Source organism: Myripristis murdjan, chromosome 9, assembly GCF_902150065.1.
Source record: "Myripristis murdjan chromosome 9, fMyrMur1.1, whole genome shotgun sequence".
Lineage (NCBI taxonomy): Eukaryota > Metazoa > Chordata > Actinopteri > Holocentriformes > Holocentridae > Myripristis > Myripristis murdjan.
This window is the reverse complement of record NC_043988.1, coordinates 25293410-25314608: the sequence shown is the minus strand read 5'-3', so window position 1 is coordinate 25314608 and position 21199 is coordinate 25293410. Positions and strand designations below refer to the sequence as shown.

Sequence of the window (21199 nt, the reverse complement as noted above, 5' to 3'; positions counted from 1 at the left end):
ACGGGCAAGGCCATGTTCTTCATGGGATTTTTGGAAATCATAACACCATGGGTTAACAGTATTAGCTTATCAACAGTGAGACTTACCAGGAATAGTGTTATCCAGTATGAAAGCAACAGAGCCACCTACAAACATGGCGGTGGTCAGGAGCACGTTCAGCACCTGGTCTATCTCAACGATGCCTGGGAGAGATTGGGAGGAGAGCGGTTTAGCAATTGACTGGAATACGTTGTTGTTTTTAGTTTGTACAAATCGACGCCTCTCTCCTCTCCACTCACCGGTGACCAGCGGGTTCTGTTTGAGGTAGCTTGGAAGCACCAGGCCGAAGAAAATGGAAAACCCCAGAACGAAGAGGTTCCTGGAAGAGTTGAGGTCGACAAACTGCAGGTTGGACAGTCCCACCGCTGTGATCATACCGAACAACGTACAGAACAGAGCTCCCAGGACAGGGTCGGGCAGGGAGGCAAACAGTGCACTGAATTTACCCACAAGCCCCAGCAGCAGCATCATAAATGCCCCATACTGGATCACACGCCTGCTGCCCACCTGGAGGATCAATCACACCAGTTAGGAAACCAATCGTATTTGGAAAATGAGACAAAATGAAAGCTGTGAGATTGACTGGATACATTATTTTTGAAACTGTGTGTTACCTTAGTGATTCCCAGCACGCCTATATTGGGACTAGAGGAGGTGGAGCCATTTCCTGTCCCGAAAAGACCATCCAGCACACAGGACATACCCTCAACAAATATACCCCTACAACAACAGGGGGAGAAATGAAAATAATACATTATTTTCAGATAAGAAAATACTGTACAATTTTAGGAAAGAAAAAGCAGTTTCTGGTGTACAGAGTGAATATGGGAGAGTAAAAGATAGATGAGGTGTAGATTTACCGATTGATTGCATGGATGGGAGGTGGAGGGGCACAAGAGAGGCGGGCACAGGCGTAGTAGTCACCAATAGACTCGATGATGCTGGACACCACCGCACTCATCATGCCGATCACCCCTGCAGCTGTGACTGTCGGCACGCCCCACTGAACTGCATGGGACACACACACACACACACACACACTCTGCTGGTCAGCACTGAGTAAAAGCCTCATCTGAACACAAAATATCTTGATAAATCCTTTGTCTTATCGACACCGGCCTTAGCTCACCTGTCCTGGCAGGTTAGGTGCCCCTAACCTATAAGGAGTTTGTCTTGACTTAAATTTGGGTGCTTAGTATGAAGAATCCAAAATCTCTCAAATATTCATAGCAACAAATGTCAAAATATGCAACATAAGGCGGTCTAAAAGCAAGGAGTATAACAACATTATTGTTTCTGAAATATCCAAATTCCCTAAAAATACTTGGCATTGATCCAAGTTTTTTTTTTCTTTTCCCCCCATATGCCATATTTTCTTTCCTGGGAAAGCTTTCAAGAAATATTCAGGCTTAACGGTTACCAGTATTAAGTTACGGAGCACAACAGAAGCAAAGCGTTGTATACCATTTTGTACTGACTTTCTCTCCCTCTAACGCTGAAATTAAATGCTAATTTAAAGTGTGTGGCAGTATTTCTGAGTCCTCATGGCCTTTAGTTAGCTGGTGAATCAACACAAATGTGAATGGCTTATGCCAGAGGTGCTGAACTAAGCTAATGGAGAGAAAGACATAACACACACCACCCTCCTTTTTTGACACCTGCTCCCACCCGCAAGCAACAGACTCACAGGGATAAGGGATCTTGAACCACGGTGCAGCTGCTAGGATCCCTTGGCGCGCGTCTGTCCGGGCGTAGAAACCGTACTTGTCCTTCTCTGGCGGGAAAACGTCAGTCACGGTGAAAATGAAACACAGAAACCACGACACCAGGATGGCCATGATGATCTGGGTGAAAGACAAAAAAAAAAAAAAAAAACTTTGTTGGTAGATACACTCACTGACCGTCTCCTCCCCTCCTCTGATTTACACCGTTAATACATCTTAGCACACACCGTGAGAGAAAAGAAGTGAACATGAGAGGTGGTTTAATGTGGTTGATCTTGTACGTGGACACCCGTTTCTAAGGCGATGGCACGCTAACTGCTACAAACTCTAATCTTACAGTAAAGAGTGAGTCAATAAATAGCAGAGCATGAATGGGATGCCCTTTGGGAAGACAGGTTTAAGTCTGAAATGTGAGTGAATTAATGCGACGCTGCCTTTTTCCACCAGCTGTTATTTACTATGTCTCCAGCAGAGGGCGGGAAAAGAGCACACAGTGGCATGGCAAGGGAAAACCTCCCAACACCACCAGACTGATGATCAGTGTCATTAGAGTGTGTGCTTACTGGAAACATTTTGAAGAGTTGTAGCCTATAAGAAGTCCATCCTTTCTTGGCCTTGTAGATGGGCAGAGGGAGCTGGACGTTTCTGGCATACTGGGAGAAGAGCAGCACCAAGAAGATAGTTCTGCAGAGAGAAAACTCGTATTCAGTTTGTTGTGTCAAAACGGATATTGATCATCCTCTCTCATTCTCACTTCTCTCAATATATTCTCCTGGGAGCTACGGGGAACTTTGGGGACAACTTATGCAGTATAAACATGTTTATATATTTATAGGCGGGCCCTAATTCCCCTACATTACTGGGGGATTTCCTCTTCTTCCCCTATAGCTCTAGCTAAGACTCCAGAGGCGTCTACGTCAATCAATTAGTGTAATCGCCGAGGAAAGTGCAAATCAAAAGCAATTACCAGCAAAAATCCCCCATCCCTGTGGAGCATGGGGAGACGAGAGCCCCTCTGGCTACAGTGCAAAACAGCCATGACGCAGCAGGATGTGCTGTCACACCACCTGAATATCAGAGCTTATCGGTGTAGGCAGGAAGGCCACCTCTGAAAGCACGTTTGGATTGTGCTCTGGTTTATGTGGCGTGTTTGTGTGAGTCACATTTTACAATATCTTCTTTGTCTACTCGTCAAAGTGATCGTGAAAAAACAACTCCTATTTTATGTCCTCATGTCTGGTTTCTTCTCTTTCCTCAATCTCGGGTCTCAACATTTTGTATTTAAAAAAAAAAAAAATCTACTGCAGGAAATTGACTCCTTGTAAAGGTGATGATCTAAATGTTTAACTCATGCTGCCTGCACTCACAGTAAGTGGTTTGGGACAAGAGCATTAGCTACGGGCATAAAATGTAAATCCTCAGCTTTCTACAGCAGGTTAAGGATGTTCTTGTCTACGCCTGCAGGTGTGTTTCTCTGTACGTGAGTCGGTGCTTACAGCATAGCAATTCCCCAGTGCTTTCCAGCCCTTTCCCCTGCGGCCTGGAAGCCAGAGAGACCGATGAGGGCCACAGTGGGGGTGATGGTCAGAGGTCCGATGTACTTCAGCAGGACCCCCGGCAGACCCAGTGCTCCGATACACACCTCAATCAAAGATGACACAATGATAGCCCCTTGGATCTGGGGGGACACAAAACAGAGACAGACAGACTGATATTAGATGAGTGTATCCAGACCGAAACCTTTTCCCATGACGCACGTCCACAGCTTAAAAAGCCCATAATTGACAGGAACATAAAGATGTTGGTGCCTAAAAAAATTTCAGGAATTATTTAGAAGCATCCATCACTGAACCAGTGACTACATAGGGCCAGTTATAGTATTAAAAATGTCTTTTTATTTTTGGAGATCATGTTAAAATTAGATTTTAGTGGTTAAATTTAAACAATTTCACCGTTTTCACCCAGTAAATACATTTTAACTAAACTACATTGAAGACCTTGACCCCCATCCTTAGCTGTGGTATGTTTAAATCAAAATACTAAAAACTAAGTATTATGGAACCTTTTTCCAAAGTCATAGATGGAGGCTTAGAGAGTTCCCAGTGTTAATTTTTCATGTGATACTTGTGACTGTGTCTTGTTCCTCGTTCTGTCTTCAATGGTTTCTGTGTTCTCTGCTCTCTGTCAAATTTTATGACCACAGCCGTCTCGCTGCCCCTGGCTTATTGCTTTCCTGTTCAGCAATTTAATTCAGTCTGATTGAGTTAGTCTGTGCTAGAGTCAAAAAAACAAAACAAAAAAAAAACAGTTACTCAACTGGCTTACATAAGCCTCGGAAAAGGTTAATGTGAATTAACATCCCTGGTCACACTCTGCAAACAAACGCAAACCCTGCAGCCATATACAAAGGCAGTCACATGTTCACTGCAAACACTGAGCGACATTTGCTCATTAAGCTCACTTTCATGTCAAATTCAATTTCTTTTATCTGCTGGTGGAGGTAATACCTGTTAGACATCCAAGCATCATGGACTCCAAAGTGAACAATCTGCTATAAAAATGCTATTTCAGTCGTACTGAATGAAATGACATACGGGTCAAAGACTTCAAATGTGTTTTGTCACTGCGGGTTTCATGATACAAAATAAAATGAACAAAGGCCCCACTGAGCGTGTTTTCTAGCTGCTCATTGTTAACTTTCACTGGTCATGCAGGTCTAGCCGGGAAATGCTCTGTTTTTCTGTTCACAGCGTCTTTCAGCATGGCTGCCCTGTGTGGTACAGCAGTTTTACAGTTGGGACTGGCCAATATATTGCGATATCTTGTCTGGGATTTTGGATATTATAATATTGTCTTTGTCTTTTTCAAAAAAGAGTTAATGTGCCAGATAGGAGATGGAAACACTTGAGATTCCTCTGTCAGACAATTTTGACAGCAGAGAAGACTACGCTGCTCGGTGAAATGCTGAATTTCTGTGAGCAGGTGTCGCGTCGTGGTTCACCTCCCTTCCATCACTAACGCTAATTTAATTTATTTCCCACAGAACAATCAAAATGCAACAACAATTGCTCTGGTAATGTGGGCCCCCTAATTGAAATACAACGGCGAGGTAGGGAGGGATTTTGGGCTGTAAATAAACCTCAACTTGAACTTATGTAACTCCACTTACTGAACTTACTTTTCACGATTTTCAAGTTCACGTTCAAGCTTATTCAAAGCCCAGTGACACTGTTTACAGTCTCAAAGGGGTTTACATGTGCACAAGTTTACATCAAACAGAACGACACCCCCGACTTACTCCTCAAAGCGGGTAAAAAAAACTAAGACAGGGAAAAACATGGAAGAAAACTGAAATTGAATAATTTTATGAATGCACACAAAATACGCAAAACATTTAGGATAGAAACCCAGCAAGTAAAAGGAAACAATTTTCTGAATTTATAAGGCTGTTCTAACTGTTCTGTTGTTTGGCTCTCCCTGCTTGGTCATCACATCCACATAACTAATGATTGTTGATTAAAAGTCACTTTTGTGTAAACATCTTACGAATGCACCAATAGTCACGTCAACTCTTGTCACAATGTCGATATCGAGGTATTTAATCAAAAATATTGTCCATAATCGCCCAGCTGTAGTTACAGGCTAAAGCCAGGGTGAACGGTCTGCTGAAGCTGGCCTCCCAGGTCATCGGTAAACCTGTCATTCAAGGTTTCCAAGAGAGCTTCACACGACCACGGTCCGAACCGAACAAGCTAAAAAAACTCACTCCTACCACAGTGCGGCCTTCAAAACAGACATAAGGGAAGATAAATGGACTGTGGCTGATTCTCATAGACTGTGAGGTTTTTGTCAGGGTTATAGATCAAGCATCTGTGACTCTTTCATGTGCCTCACCTCTCGTATCCTCGGGTGCCAGATGTGCTCTGTGTGGAGGAGTTCTGTGCCATTCATGACAGGAACCTCTGGACACGGGCGAAGACAAACGCAAAAGGCCAGACAGAGAAGAGAGAAGCTGATGAGCTCAAAACTTGAATCTCAGCTTCATTCAGCAGATAATTACATTTGGAGCAAACAAGAGATAAATCAGATAATCCCTAATGAGGCTACATAATTTTGCGCCATCTTTACAGGCTTTGATACTGACAACATTTGAGCTTGGGATCAAAGTGACCCCAAGTAATAATAAGCTTCATTTGTATAGTATGTTTCATACAAAATATTGTAGCTCAAAGTGCTTTGCAGACATAAAATTTATATAAAAATGTACAACAATTAAAAAAGCTGAGAAGGTTATAAAACTAAGAGAGTAACAGATAGAAAACAACGAAAAAAACAGGTTAATTGAGTGAAACCACTAACATACATCTGAATAAAACAAAGCTAAAAATATATTAACCTATATTTTATTTTGGGTTATGAATTCCAAGTTAAAGTGCTGACGTTAAAGTGTGCCACAGAGGCGTCGGCCAGCTCACAATGCCCCACATTTTGAGCATACAGTTGCATCAGATAAGAGAGTGTGTGTGTATTGATCTGAGTAAGTGTGAGAGAAAGTAAGAGAGAGATTACCTGTGTCATTACACTTCCATTTGTCTAGCGAGAGAATGGCCCTGGCTGGGGCGAGGAAGGCGAACGCACTGGCCTGGAACAAAGGCAACCTGGACACACGCAAACACTCACCATGAGAAATCATATTACCAGCCTGAATAATCACATATATGCACGTCAACTGGCCTGTAAAACAAAGTTCATTTTAGCAGCATGGGGGATTTTTCCTGTGAAACCACTAGGTGCCAGCACTGCAACGACAGAGGCATTAATGTGGAGCCTGAAGCCGTCGCTGTTCATGTGCAGCACAGTCCAAAGATCAAAGGAATTTCTCAGTTTAACCTGTTTAACCTGATGTGTTACACCGAGTCCCCCCGGCATTTCTTTTCTATGGAGGAGCAGAAACAGTTACTGTGAGGAAAGAGAATGCAGAAACCTGATTGGCAAGAATCAATACAATGAATATCATGTTAAAGGAATTACGATTCAATACTTTAAATCTTTTTTTTTTTTCTTTTTTTTTTTTTAAATGATGTGTGTTTATTTCTTCCTGTCTCAGTTTGTTATGTTGGAGTAGAGGAGTCAAAAGGCTGGAGACAGATTACAACACTGCTATCCAGCAGCTGGGAGTTCAAACACAAAACAAAATAAACCCCTGTCTCCCTCAAATGTTTGCATGTAAACTGTTAATTAAAAATCGACTCAGCGTTTTTGAGAATCATTACAGCATCACAAAACATAACGTTGCAACATTCAAGTGTATCGATAGTTTTATACCCCTTACACCCCTACTGTTCACTCACATACACACACACACACACATCACATCCTTTGTATGGTTCATATTTTGATTGATCAAGCAGTTACAATATGAGTAGGCACATTACAAGAACTAACAGGGATTCAAAGGGGATTTACTCAAAAGCAAAGGCTTAAATCAGTGGAAATGTTAAGGACAGCTGAAAAGGAATTTATCAGCACTGATAAGGGGAAGTAGAAAACCTTTGTTATAAAACAGGAAGCGAAAAGTGATACTAAAATTCCCCCCAAAATACACCTGTACGTTTCTAATGTGTGTAAAAGCTGCTCTCTGATGTACAGAGCACTGTTTCATATGCTGAGACACATGGATGGTCTAACAAAGACAGCTGGCCTGCATCATCAGAAAACAAAACAAGTAATACTCAGTGGTGCTGCTTTGAGGTAAAAGAAAGAGGCTGTGATTAGTGGTCGAGTCGTAATTTGTGGTTGGATTATCATCACACCTGAATTCAATCATTGTCCATGCATATCAGCAGTTCTATTGGCTTTGCATCTATCACCTTTTTTTATACTGATGAAGATCTTGTGTGGATTGAAACATTGATCCTTGATGTAACTTTTCTGAGACAGTTTTTGACATTGTGCACGCTTGTGTCTGTCCTGCACCTTTTAACCAAATTGCACTGTCATACTACAATTGCACTATCTGGGAATAAGCAAAAAGGAACAAGAAACTCTCTGACTGCCTTAGCAAATACTGATGAGGTGGACAGAATAAAATCTTTCACCCTCAGCTGCTCCAGTGGCCACCAGACACTGTGGTTGTACTGAGACGGCCCCAAATGTGACTATGAGTAACTGCAGTGACATGAGGGAGAGCACTGCTGGAAAAGATAAATGTTTGGTGAACTCTGCTTGCATAAATAAAAGCCCAAAACAAGAGATTAGGAGACAGGAAACACAGTGAGTTGCAAGGGGAGACAAACAGAGAAGGAGAAGGATGAGCCATGTTCAGAGAAAAGCACCACATTACCTTCCAAACCTGATCTAATACACAGAGTCACATGTTGCCTGCAGGTGGTGCCAGCTGTGCACACACTGGCAAATGCAAATACACACACACACATTCACAGGCACAGGCACGCTCGGGTCAGCACATGCACATACACGTCACCTTTCCTGGAACCGCGTGTGTGTGCTTTCTGATCCGACCCCACTTGACATCGTGACTCATCAAACCATAAAGCCGGCGTTTTCCCCCCTTGCTTCGTCTCTCTCTTGCTGTGCTCTTACAGCAGCCCTCTCCTGTGACACTGCCAAGCATCACAAGATTTTCCGTCTCTCCCCTCTTCCTGATTCCCTTTCTCTCACGCTATTCTTTGTTGTTTTCCTCCTTTTCATCTTTATTTCCTCTCCACTCCCCCATACCAAGCTCGTATATTCTCCCTCTTGAAACCATCTTTCTTTGACATGTCAATCTCTCGTCTTTGCACTTGTTGCCGAAGCGACAGGGAAAAAAAAAAAAAAAAAAAAAAAAGATGCATACGATCCTCCCTTCACATTTCCCGTTCCACTCTCTCGACCTCTCTCCCTCATTGTCAGCCATCCGTTTCCTTCACCCGGAGTTCACCCATTGATGGATATAAAGATGGATAGTTAAGTGCTTTATTTATCTCAGAGGAAATGGTGTGTGTATGAGTGATCTCTCCTTCCCCTTCCATCCATCAAACCCTCATTTCCACCCGGCAACCTTGATATGTCACCTCAGCCCGGCGTTGCCGTGGTGAGAGTGTCGCATGTTGGTGTGACGGTCATTGAGAGGAACCTGCATGTCTTGTCTACCAATATTGAACTGGCCCTGCTGCTGAGTGTATTCTTGTGAGGGACAAAGATCATCAAAGAACTTATCTGCATTCGTCGTGTGTTTATGTTTACTGGAGGCTAAAGAAACCATTGAATTTATCACTATCTGTTAATGATGTTAAGTCACAAAACCATGACCAGGCTGCACTAATGATTGAATACCTCAACATGGGAAAAATTAAATTTGCCCATTAAATTTGCCTGTTTTTCCTCAGAGGTCATGTCCTTATGGTAATGAAAAAAACGTTTTAAATGTGTGTATTTGTATGGCGTAAACATTAAGGCAGCTTGGAGTCAATGGCATCATTTGATGAAAAAAAAGTAATGAGCATGTGTATGTGTCTGTCTGTGGGAAAAAAAAAAAAGAGTCTCAGGGCTGAAATAGAAAGCAGATAGGACGGTGTTTGCACAAAGCTGTCATTGAGGCATCAGTCAAGGCCATCAGGCTGGTGTGAAAAAAAAAAGACAAGAAAACGTGACTGTCAATGTCTGTCTGTGTGGTTGAGGAGATTTCTGGCAAGAGCAGCTCCTGCTCTACCTAGAGCTCAGCAATGAAATACTGAAACCGCACTGGGAAGATCAGGCGTCATAGAAAGATGGCAACAAAGAGATTACCACCCCAAATTGCTCATTCTCCTGTGAATCATCGTTCACACCTCATCTGACGTGACCCGGCTTTCAACAAACAAACAGATTGGTGAACAGGGATAATATCCATGGCTACAGGTAATGTCTCTAGTCTGTGGTGTTTTACAGAGGAATGGTGGGATGGGTTTAAACCTCTCGGCTGAACCAGGTGAATCACTACTTGCGCAACACACACCGGATACAGTGTAAGGGAGAGTACGGCCCAGGGAGAAAGTGCAGAAGTGAGAGTGAGAGCGAACTTGCTTCCCGGGTGTGAATTGGAGAGGTGAGGGCATTCCAGGATACTGCATCAACAAGTGTAGGAGACACTGTGCTCCTCAAGGCAGGATGAGGAAAGGAGGAGGAGGAAACTGGTGTAAGCCGTCACTGGGGTGAAATGAGGTGAAATACATCCCAGGCACAGATTTGATTTCAATGGAACAGCCAAATAAGGTGCAACAGACTTAGGAATACAGTGAACTGAGGAGGACAGAGTACACTTTTTCTTACAAATATATAACGTATGAGAACATAATGATTCTCCAAAAGCAGTGGCTTCTCTCTCAGTTCTTCTCTCTGGCAGCACTTTCACCCAAAGTGGTTTCAGCCTGCGTAACCCAGAGGTTACACAGGGTGTGAAACTAGCACCCAACCCAGTAAATGTGGGCAGATTATGACAGAGTCACGCAAATTAAATCAATTCACCAGATACATTTTTGAGTGGAAAACAAGCAGATGAGGAAGTCACCAAAACATACATGGAAAAACAGATGATTACAGCAGTCACAGAGTACAGTGCAAGACTTAAACTCTCATAAATCCTTGCGTTTGGTAGGTGACTCTGATCAGACATGTCGGCGGTCTAGTTTCATTGCCATTCAAAACACCTGGTAGGGCGATATCAAAACCTAATGATAGCTTACGCGTTTTGTGAAAATCATAGGCACAATTATCTAACGTCTGTAAGCTATCCAAAATGACGTGGCAACACATAGCGGGGGTTAAGGAAAAAAAAAAAAAAAAAAAACACCTGTCGAAAGAGGAAGACATCTGGCTAACTGATGGATGACTGACTGACTTTGGTAGCCCTGACTTTGTTAAAGAAAAAAGTAATTACTGTCATTTTTTTCATTAAAGTGCACTGTTAATTCTGTTCTGTGTCAAAAAATGAATGAATGCTTTACAAAACATGCTCCTGTGGTTCTGCAATTTTCATTTTTATATTGTGTAAGGTTAAAAAAAAAAAAAAAAAAAAAATAGCGTCTAGTGACTGCTTCAACAAAAAGCTGAACTCAAACCCTGGTGAGATAATGGTCATTTCTGTTCTCACCTCTTGGACCACGTGAGGTTCACCAGTGAGGGTCTGGGACTGAAGCCCACATGGCTCTATTGTGCGTCTCCACTGAAGTGCATCACTTTCAGCTTCTGTTCTGTTGTCTACACTAACAAAAATAGGCTACTTCTCGGTAATGAACTTCCCATTTCTCTACGGAAAAGAACTGTGCAAGACGGCTGCAGTCACATGAATGAAACAAGGAATTTAAAGTTCTCTCGTCATCATATTCCAGTTGAAAACTTGCAAATAAAATGTTCCTTTAGACAAATGCAATGCTGGAAATCAGCAAGATTCTCTTGTAAAATCCTAAAGTTAACATATTTTACTTGGATATTATCCTGAATTATAATATTTCATCTCAGTTTAATTTTCTATGCATTAACAGCCATTCTATAGTGCTTGTTTAAGTCCTGGGAACCCACCATCACAATGCCAACACACAAAGATTCACACACACACACACACACACACACACACACTCCAGAGTGACATAAAGAGGGTGAATGGATAAGGAGGGACTTCACTTTGACAATGACCATCGTCTTTAAGTGGTACTTAGAGATGAGAGGGAGAAAGGGAAGGAAGGAAGAGGGGGAGTAGAAAAGGGAGGAGGTGTGGCAGTGCGAGACAGAGAACAAAATGTACAGCCTTTGAAGAAGGTTATAGACTGTACATGCTGGGAAAAAAAAAAAAAATCAATAACATCTAGTTTAATGCAACCTCCAAAACAAGCTTAACATTTCCCGTGGATGCAGACGTGCTGGTAATGGATGCCTCTCACCAGCCTCGAGGTAATGCTTCCATCACCACTTCAACACGCTGGTACATACACTACATATGGTGTGTGTGCAAGAAAGCATTTGCGTCTGGTGTGTGTGTGTGTGTGAGTGTGTGTGTGTACCTGCAACCCAGAGTGGTCTGGAGCAGGGTGGTGATCCCGACACAAAAGAAGATGGTCCCTATGAGCTGGCTGGTGGCCCACTGATCGAAGCCGACGCACATCGCCTCGGCAAGGAGGAACGGCACTGCAATGGTTCCACTGAAGCATGTCAAGTAGTGCTGGAGACACACAGGGAGGCAGCTGGTTAGGGGTGTGTGTTTACTGTGAGACTCCGTTTGGTGGGATTTTGGGATCCACACTTAAATATCCACTATACATTGCCTCTGGCTTACTTTAAAGTAAAACAAGACATTTTAATACAAATAAATGCCGTCTTTGGTTTAAATTGTCTGCGACACGGTGTGTTTTACGTGTGCAGTTGTAGCAACACGTTTGGAATAAACAGGAGAATTTAGTAGTCGGTATGAACAATGTAGCCTCCGTGGCTGAACAGACGTAGAAAACAGCACCACTTAAGAAAAAAAATGTGACAGTACCTGCTACGCTGTCTAACTGGAAAATGACTTATAGAAAATAAGGTGCAGAAACACCACAATCATGACTGTATAGCATCAATCATGCTGATTACTACTTCAACTTTATTTAGAGGCCCAAATCACTGTTTACAGTCTCAGAGAGCTTTACAGGCCCTCATGTTTACAACGAACAAAACACGACACACCTTGATTTGCATCCTCACACTGGGCAAGAAAAGACTTGACCGCTGTGCTTCTCTAGTGTTTTTCATTATTTGTTTAGACATTGTGGCTGAAGTGCACCCAGGTTACACAGAGCTCTAATGCAAGGCAGACCACTTAATAACATTAATAATATTTTCTTAGTCATTTCTTGGGGAGTGATTTGCCTTTGTTTGATAGAAAGTAGAGCAACAAAGGAATGACTGGGAGAGGCAGTGGGGGAAAGACATGAAGGCCAAAGGTCCCGTGCTGGATTTGAGACAAGGACCTTGTGGTTACATTCTGAGTCATTTGTCCGACTCGGCCTTCAGGACGCACACGGAACTGCCATATTTGGCTCTGAGTTTCTGAGATTGATGTGAGATAGCTCCATTTTTTGTGCAACCACTCATCACTTGATGCATCTTGGCAACTTACGAAATTCACTGAAATTTACAAAAAAAAAAAAAAAAAAAAATCTCTTTAGCAGAAGCATGATGAGATGATAAAAATTGCACACAAATGAAAAGTGATTTCTCTATAGAAGAGCATTTGTGTTGCGCATTAATTCATCAGATTTAGCACTGTGTCATTTATTTATTTGCTTTGCCAGGCCGACAAACTGAGCCATCGGTCTGGTATTTACAGATGGAACATTTCATCGCATATAATACATGACGTGAACGATGACCATACCCATTTCTTTTATAATCTGTCTGTTTCATAATATAATTTGGTTCCACATTAGATGACCTCATATCTGACAATAAGCTGCATGTATGTGCTAGTTTAATACCATCTGGATGTGTTGTGCATTTACGGATACATTAAACTGAATATTCATCAGAAGAATAAATAAACCATTAAAAGTTAACCATTGAATAACCATTAAATGCAGTGGTTCATGTGTTACCAGGTAAGAACTGGCTTGTATAAAGAGCAGATGTTTCTAGCCTGCTGTCATATCACGTCATGTGTGAATTTTCGTGTCATGTAAACTGAACTGTTATATAAAGACAAACAAATTTGAGATGTATTCGCAAACATGAGTTGTAGACACATCCGGTACAAAAGGCAGTCAGGAGACACGGCACGCAGCTTTGTGAAAGAACAGGTTGGCTGGCTGCTGCGTTTACCTGCAGGCCCAAGAACACGCACAGGTACCAGGGCGGGGTGTCTTCAATGGTGTAGATCATATCCAACCTCCGGGCATCCACACTGTCTGTGCTGTCCAACGTCTCAGACATGGAGCTCTACACACGTGCCCAAACACACACACACACACACGTGCACAAAGAAGCAGGATAAGCCATATGCAAATATTTGACATAATGAGTGTCGTGGCAATTGTTTTCCAGCCCAACGTCAGGATTTCTAACATGCGTGTTTAGCACTCGTTAGCTAATTTCAGCACTGTCTGTGTGTCAAGTGTAACAGCTCCTGAATCCCAGTACCGGGCGTCGGGTTCTGTCACTTGGTCCACTTTCTATTCATATACACTGTTTAGATTATATATATACTGTTTATATTTATATAGGCTGGTTATGTATTTCTTTATATTTATTATATATATACTTTTTATACTTTATATTTATATAGGCTGTTTATATTTATTCATATATACTGTTTATAGTGATACATAGTATTTATATTTATACTTATATATAGTGTTTATATTCATATATACTGTTTATACTTATATATCTTATTTTTTATATTTACATTTCTTTTTCTTTTTTTTTTTTTTTTTACCTTGCTTTATTTATTTATTTAGGCTTATACCGGGACCTGAGTCCTAATTTCGTACCACTAACATGTAAATGTGAGCTGGTATGACAATAAAGCTCCTTGAATCCTTGAATCCTTGAATCCTTCTGTCTGGTACCAACCAATACAAAACTGACAAGCTTTCAATTCTCCTTCACATAAAAATAACATTTTTCAGGTCCTCTCTAACTGTTGGGCTGCGTTTCAGTAAAATCATAAAGTCTGACATAACATACCGTACTTGAACATAACTATAATGTACGCCACTTAGTCAACAATGCTGTAAGACGTGTATTTTCCCTGTGGGATGATCAGGTAGCACTCAGCATTCATGGCTCATGGAGATGCCCGTCAGTGTTTACTTGTGGTGTGGCTCACTCATTTAATGTTCCACAGACAACAACAGTAAGAGATGAGAGTGTGAAAGACATGCCTCAACACACAGGGAGGGACAGAATGATGGAAGAGATCAAAAAAAAAAAGATGAAGAGAGACAGAGGGAACGTGTATGCAAGCGGGCTGCAATCACGAGACATCCATGGGTGTGGCCAGGAAGAGAACAGAGAACAGACTGTGATCAAGACAGACACATCTGAGCACAACCTCCCCCTTCCTCTCTCACAGCCATGACTTCCCTCTCTCTCACTCAGACACAAAAAGCGCAGAGTCACGGTGACAACGCGAAAGGAAGAGATCAAAGAGAGGAAGGACGAAAAGTGAGCATGGCACCGGTTTCGAGTTGATGATGCTGCTATTGTACTGGAAAAATGACACAGTGGTTTCCATGCTGCTAAAAATGGATATAAGCCTGTGATTTAATTGTTCCTTCACTTTTTTTTTATACACATGACCAAGGGAAAACAAGCCAACTCAGCTTACCCATTTTACACACACGAGCAAAATTCACAGCATGTATCTTCATCAAACTGACACATATTATATAAGGATACGGTATATTAAGAGAAAATCGCATGAATTAATGCTTTCCTGAAAACACTGATTTGGGTAATATTTTTGGATGTTTTTGTGATATAGCGATCACCAGCTGGAGGCTAGGGGGTGACCTCCCGTCAACAGTCCTGATTGTATCTGTCTACCACAAACAGTTTCATAAGTGTGTAAGCAACATGCTTGTATAACTTAGAGGTCAAGGCTAATTAATTTACTGTGCCCCTATTCACTCCCATTCACGTTAAAAAATGTGAAAAACTGCTCTAAGAAACTTCACATTTGCTCCACATAGATAATTTTTCCTAGCGAACTTCTTATGCTGGAGCATACATTGACTGTAATTACTGTGTGACTCTATTATACATGCACATATACCAAATTTTTGTTCATATTTAAAGCCTCTTTGCATCTAAACTAGGAACAGAGAAAGCACTCGCTCTTTAGCCCAGCAGCTAAACTAAGCTGTTAGCCCAAGCTGGGCCACTCAGGAGTTAACAAGTGGGCGAATATCCCTCTTCAAATGCAGAACACATTGGGTTGTAATGTGCAAATTATTAGTAATTATAAATATAGTAAAACAACAGTTTTAGCAAAGTCCTGCACCAGTCAAGTATTCACAAGATGGAATTAAACATGCCTTTAAAAAACCTCACATTTCAGTTTTTCATTTCTTTTTTTTTTAACATGAATTGGACTGAAATGAGGTAAGTAAGCATGGACTTCTAAGACTCAAAAGCATATTCTGTAACACACTTATGCAACCAATACTGTATTTGTGACAGAGACATGATCACTGCTGCTGATGAAAAGTCAAAATAGGACCAGCGTTATCCTTTAATGTTATTACTGCATTGGCCCATAAAGTAAGGCAGTACTTAGAGGGAAAATGTAGGCCAGAGGGCAACAAAATGGGTTTAACAGCAGTTAAATCCATAGATTAAGCCGCTGTAACTGGTATGTGTAAGCTTTTTAAGCCATCAGACTACTGTATGTGTCATGCTTTGTTAGCACTCCGGCCCGACAGTAAAACAGAGTGAGAACTGCACTGTGCTTTACCTTCTCTGCTCCTTGATTATCTTTAGCGTAGATGGCCATCAGCTCCGTGTCCTCGGTGTCCTGGTCTCCACTGGCCTGGCCCACTCCATTTACCACCACCTACGTACACACATGCACACAACTAATTAGAGATTATTGTGATTATTATGTCAACGTATTGGATTCAACAGGGCAGTTGGCTTAATTACAGTATGCTGAAAGATGATGCCAACACTAATGAGTGCCAAATCCAACACAGTACTTGCATTCTGAGATGGCAGATTGAGGATGGCAATTACAGTTTTGAGACATTGTTGGTTGGCTGACAAAAGCTGATGAAAAGACAAGTGAGGGAGGGAGTAAAGGGAGTAAAAGTCTGAGTGTATGTGTGTGTGACTTATAAAGTAATCAGGTAAAGAAAAGCAGCATGAGGGGAACTTTATTATCAAGGGCTGATGCGAGACAAAGAATCAAAACTGATTAAATAAACAAGACAGAGACAAATTATGCAACGTGAGTGTAAACAAATGAAGTCAAGAGTCCGGTGAATTATGATGAACCAGATTGGACAGCACGCACGTATCCTATGCAAAGTTGTCGGCACACACACTCTCTTTCCCTTGTGTGTGTGTGTGTGTGTGTGTGTGTGTGTGTGTGTGTGTGTGTGTGTGTGTGTGTGTGTGTGTGTGAGCACTTTGTTCTCTATGCTCTGAATGTGTCTGCGTCCTGTTTATCAAATCCTACATGAAGGTCAGTATGAAGAGGGGTAGTCTGGAAGACACAAATATTAAATGCCAAATTATATCTGAGGATGACAGAGAGCTTTTTTTCCCGCCGTGCCTGCAGGACAAGATGCAAAGACAGATTAAAGCCTGCAAAAGCACTCATCCTCATATTGCATTTTATCAAATGCCACCAGTTTGTTTTTCTTATGCATGTGCGCACACACACACTCACACACGTGTGTACACACTCGCATGTTTGCTTTGGCACCGTTCTATCACATGACTTATCTTTCCCTCCGAGGGAAAGCCGAAGGGGGAAGCGGGACCTTTCAGTGAACTGTCATGTGTCATCTTGCGCTCCAGATTAAACACAAATTATTCAACACTGTAGTTTCCATGTACTTTATTTGCAACGAGGTCTTTTAACGTTGGAGACAAAGAGGGACAAGAAGCTCTTCATTTAATAATGGGACAAAATAAAGGTGAAGGAAAATTAAAACTCCTATTAGATTTCCTTCTCCTGGTGTTTCGCTGGAGGTCCAGAAAATGGCACCACAGGAGCCTTCTGGTTGTTCCGCCAAACAGGACTGAGCTTAACTACGGGTCACGGGACAAAATGAAACCAGCAGGCTTTATGGTTTGTGTCAAAAGCCAGCAAGCCTTTTGACAGAGCGACGTTATCTGGATCTTACGTAAAACCAGTGAATTGATGGAATTACTGTAAATAAAACACGACGGCGCGTGCGTGTCCGTGTGTGATTTATGAATGGGCGTCAGCAAACTGCTATTGTTGCTACCGTGTCATTTGACCTACATCAGGCGTTGGGCTGGTGCCAAGAGGATGTGGCCAAACAAAAGGAAATGGACACGGTGGCAGTAACATGGAGCAACTGTCCATGGACCAGACAGCGTGAATACATGACCCTTCTGGTTCTATAGACACAGACTGAAATGTCAGGTCTGTGTGTAAAAGTCATCGAAAGAGGACAAAGAGGAGATAATGACAGAGAGGGATAGTAATGACAAGGTTATGTGCACAGTGTGCTAACCCTATCTTTATCATCCCTGCATTGCGTGTGCTAGCTTTAAGCCTGTTTAGACTGCGGGAGCTTATGTCCCTGGCGCAAAATCTGATAGGATGAAACAGCAAACAAACACACACGTACTGGAATGGGGTAGAAATCTGCGCCGTGTTTGCTCTCCTCTTCATATTTGCCTCCTTCTCCGGCACTGTCCATTGACTTTGATGTGGTATTCTTCCCCACACCCATCCTTCTTTCTCCCTTACACTCCTCCTCCTCCTCCTCCTGCTCTTCGTCCCTGTTGGATTTCCCTGTCCCTCCTCTGTCTTGCTCCGGTATGAACACTGAAGATGGATCCTTCAGTCCGATTACATTGTCCAGGGCTGTCTCATCCACTAAGAGAGAGAGAGAGAGAGAGAAATAACACAGAGACAGATAAACAGAGGTTAACACCATGAACTTTTACCAAAAGGTGTCTAATATCCTAACTTCACTGTGGGGGGCGCTGGATCATGTTAGACCCAGGCTCAGAAGCTGCAGGCATTTCCTATCGCCTTTACACTTGACTTCTCTCAGGTCTGGAGAATCTGTATAGGTCCAATGTGTGCCAGACCACTGGGGAGGGTACATCGCCACCCAAGGGGCTACTGGTAGACTTGCACTGTGGTGGTTAAACTGGGAAGAGACCAAAACAGACTACGAGAACAATGTTCACATTTGAGTTCATGATCCGAGATGCCGATGGGCCACTGGTAGAGAAAAGGAAAGGGAAGAGGAGAGGGAAGGCATAGGAAGACAGGCAAGGTTATGCAAGGAGTCGGAGGGGAGAAGAAGGAAACGCGAGTAAGAGTCTGAGAGGGAGGAGGAAAAGAGCAACTGGGGGTGGAGTGACGGAGAGATGAAGGAGGAGGAGAGAGCAGACAGACAGAGGAGGGTCAGTTTGTTTGTCCCGGCCGGGAAGGGTTATTTCTGGTGTCATGTCAGCTCTTGTTTTGGTTAGGCAAGGCCTTGGAGCGTGTCTTTCTGTACCACATCTGCCTTTTGGCTGACACCAGCCAACTTTCCATGGTTCATGTCAGCAGGGTGGAGGTTTTCTCATCCCATTTTTTTTATTGCCTGTTACTCACAGTTTATGTTCTTTATTGAAATGCCATGCCCTGCTCCATGAGGAAAATACTGTGTGTCAACTAGGAGTAAAACTTAAAGTGATAGCTCAGATTCTTACCCATAAAGTGGTATTTGCTGGTCCATGTAAGTGTAAGACATCCAGAGTTTGGTGGATGTATTTCACTGGCATGGATCGGCAAATGTCACAACATGGGTAAGAATTCAAACCATCACTTTAAATGAGACCTCATCTTGCCTTATCTAAGTTGTCTAAAAGACTAGACAAAGCAGTAGTGAATCAAACTGTAAAAAGGGAAAAGGTTGCTGTGCCAAGGTCCTGGTGCTCTGAATACCACTGAGAGAGAAAGAAGTCTCAACTTCTGTCTCAAAGCGACAGAAAAAAAAAAAGTCTACTTCTTCTTTAAGTAAAGAGAAAATGCAATATGCCTTGCAAAAACGAGCCGGACGAATGGATCAGGCAAACATGACATTTCATGTTGACATCTAACATTTGGTGTTTAAAAAGTGAAACACCAATTGGCCTAAAGAGGGTGCTATATTTAAAAGGTCAAAATATTAACTCAAGCTTAATATCTCAAACACAACTAATGTGACTGTGATAAAACCTGGAGGATGAGGCATCTCTGCATTGTGCATTTTATATTGTTTTCTTTCTTTCTTTCTTCTCTACCATAATTCCCCCACTTTAGTCCTCTTCTCAGTCTCTTTCAAATGTACAAGCCACCCTCCCTGCCTACCAAGGGAGCTAAACCTGTGCCATTCTTCCCCATCACTTTCCTCCACCTGCAAGTTTCCTACTAAACACCGGAGCCCACCCTAAACCCCTTTCCCACCCAGCCGGTCTCCCTGCTTGCAGTGTTAGATGTTGGGATAGGTGCAATACCTAGTTGACACATCCCATCGCTCCTGTCGAGCTGGGCGGCTGGGAGCATCTGTGTGGGAGGAGCGAAAGAGAGGGAACGGAAGAGGTGGAAGGAGAGAGAGGGAGAAAAGGGGGGGCAGAGAGCAGAGAGGCAGAGGGGCGGGTCAAGGGTAAGGAGGAGGGAGGTGAGACAAGAGTTAATTTGACATTTAATCAGCATTTAATCTCGAGCAAAAGTTATCAATATGATCGACATCTTGACCGTGTGTGAGAGGCTGAGGAATCACTCATGTTTTTCTCATAGTTATGAGGATCTTCTGTTCCCTCCAAGCCTAACTATAATGTTTACCACAGGCCTGAGTGTAACTTTAAAGCTGCTTGAGGAAAGACTCATAAACCAAAACCACAAAGTGGGGCTGCAACAGGAAAGACAGAAGTCAGAAAACACACACACACACACACACACACACACACACGTTTGCAAAATCTTCCTCTACCAAATTTTGTTGTGACTTTATTTACCACAATGTTCATACAAGTCAATCTACCCTGCCATCCTATCATTCATTAGTTATTCTATGTGCCACAGCTGCCAATTTTCCTTTAACACATTCTTTGATCCACTACATGAATAAAATGGAGTTTGGGTCCTGAATTGCAAGTAGTTCATTTAAATGGCCACTTTATATTAAGACAATATTTTCACATGCTAGTTCAAGCACAACAAGAGTATACTACAAATGTGTGACTGTTTATCTCTGAATGATATATTTTTAATGTGCCCTGTATACAGTCGCTTCAGTACCTTGGTAATTACACGTTTCGATTGTGTTTGGTTCACGAGTGACAACAAAAGTGACATTTTTAATTCCCTCATTGCCTTAAATACAGTCACAAATGTTTGCATCCCTCCAAAGATGGTGCCCATTTGTAGCCCTGTGTCATTAAAACTACGCACTGTGAACTATATCCTATGATCTTTATGCATTTGAGCACCAAAGGACTGCGTGAAGGCAACATGTGGACAAACTGAGAAACCTGTAAAACAGCCAAACCCTGTCTGATTTCAGATGGAATGACTCACATCCCTTCAACAATGTCACAAGGGTTGGTCACAAAATTCGTGGCAAACATGCAGCTTTTTCACTCTTTTGTGCTTCACCAGTGAAAACTTTGCCCTGCTTCAGTTTACACAGCAGCACGTGAAAACAGAGCACATTTGACCTCAGTGCTTCCCAGCATGTCGTTCTGTG

The 21199-nt window shown here is 42.3% G+C and overlaps 1 protein-coding gene across 3 annotated transcripts in view; it reads right to left on the bottom strand.

Annotated features, from left to right (window-relative positions):
* The window catches only part of slc23a2 (solute carrier family 23 member 2), a 39748-nt gene that overhangs the window by 5475 nt on the left and 13074 nt on the right, over window positions 1-21199 (bottom strand). The window contains exons 2-15 of one of the 3 annotated variants that reach the window (XM_030060893.1): window positions 19968-20016; window positions 18101-18351; window positions 16231-16329; window positions 13593-13709; window positions 11801-11958; window positions 6333-6421; window positions 5658-5725; window positions 3260-3441; window positions 2327-2447; window positions 1727-1883; window positions 900-1047; window positions 654-759; window positions 279-546; window positions 87-182 (exon numbers count right to left, since the gene is read on the bottom strand). In XM_030060893.1, the coding sequence (XP_029916753.1) occupies window positions 87-182; window positions 279-546; window positions 654-759; window positions 900-1047; window positions 1727-1883; window positions 2327-2447; window positions 3260-3441; window positions 5658-5725; window positions 6333-6421; window positions 11801-11958; window positions 13593-13709; window positions 16231-16329; window positions 18101-18351; window positions 19968-20016 (1909 nt within the window). The remainder of the gene's footprint in view (window positions 1-86; window positions 183-278; window positions 547-653; window positions 760-899; window positions 1048-1726; window positions 1884-2326; window positions 2448-3259; window positions 3442-5657; window positions 5726-6332; window positions 6422-11800; window positions 11959-13592; window positions 13710-16230; window positions 16330-18100; window positions 18352-19967; window positions 20017-21199) is intronic. The other 2 variants (XM_030060894.1, XM_030060895.1) reach the window with 2 other exon arrangements.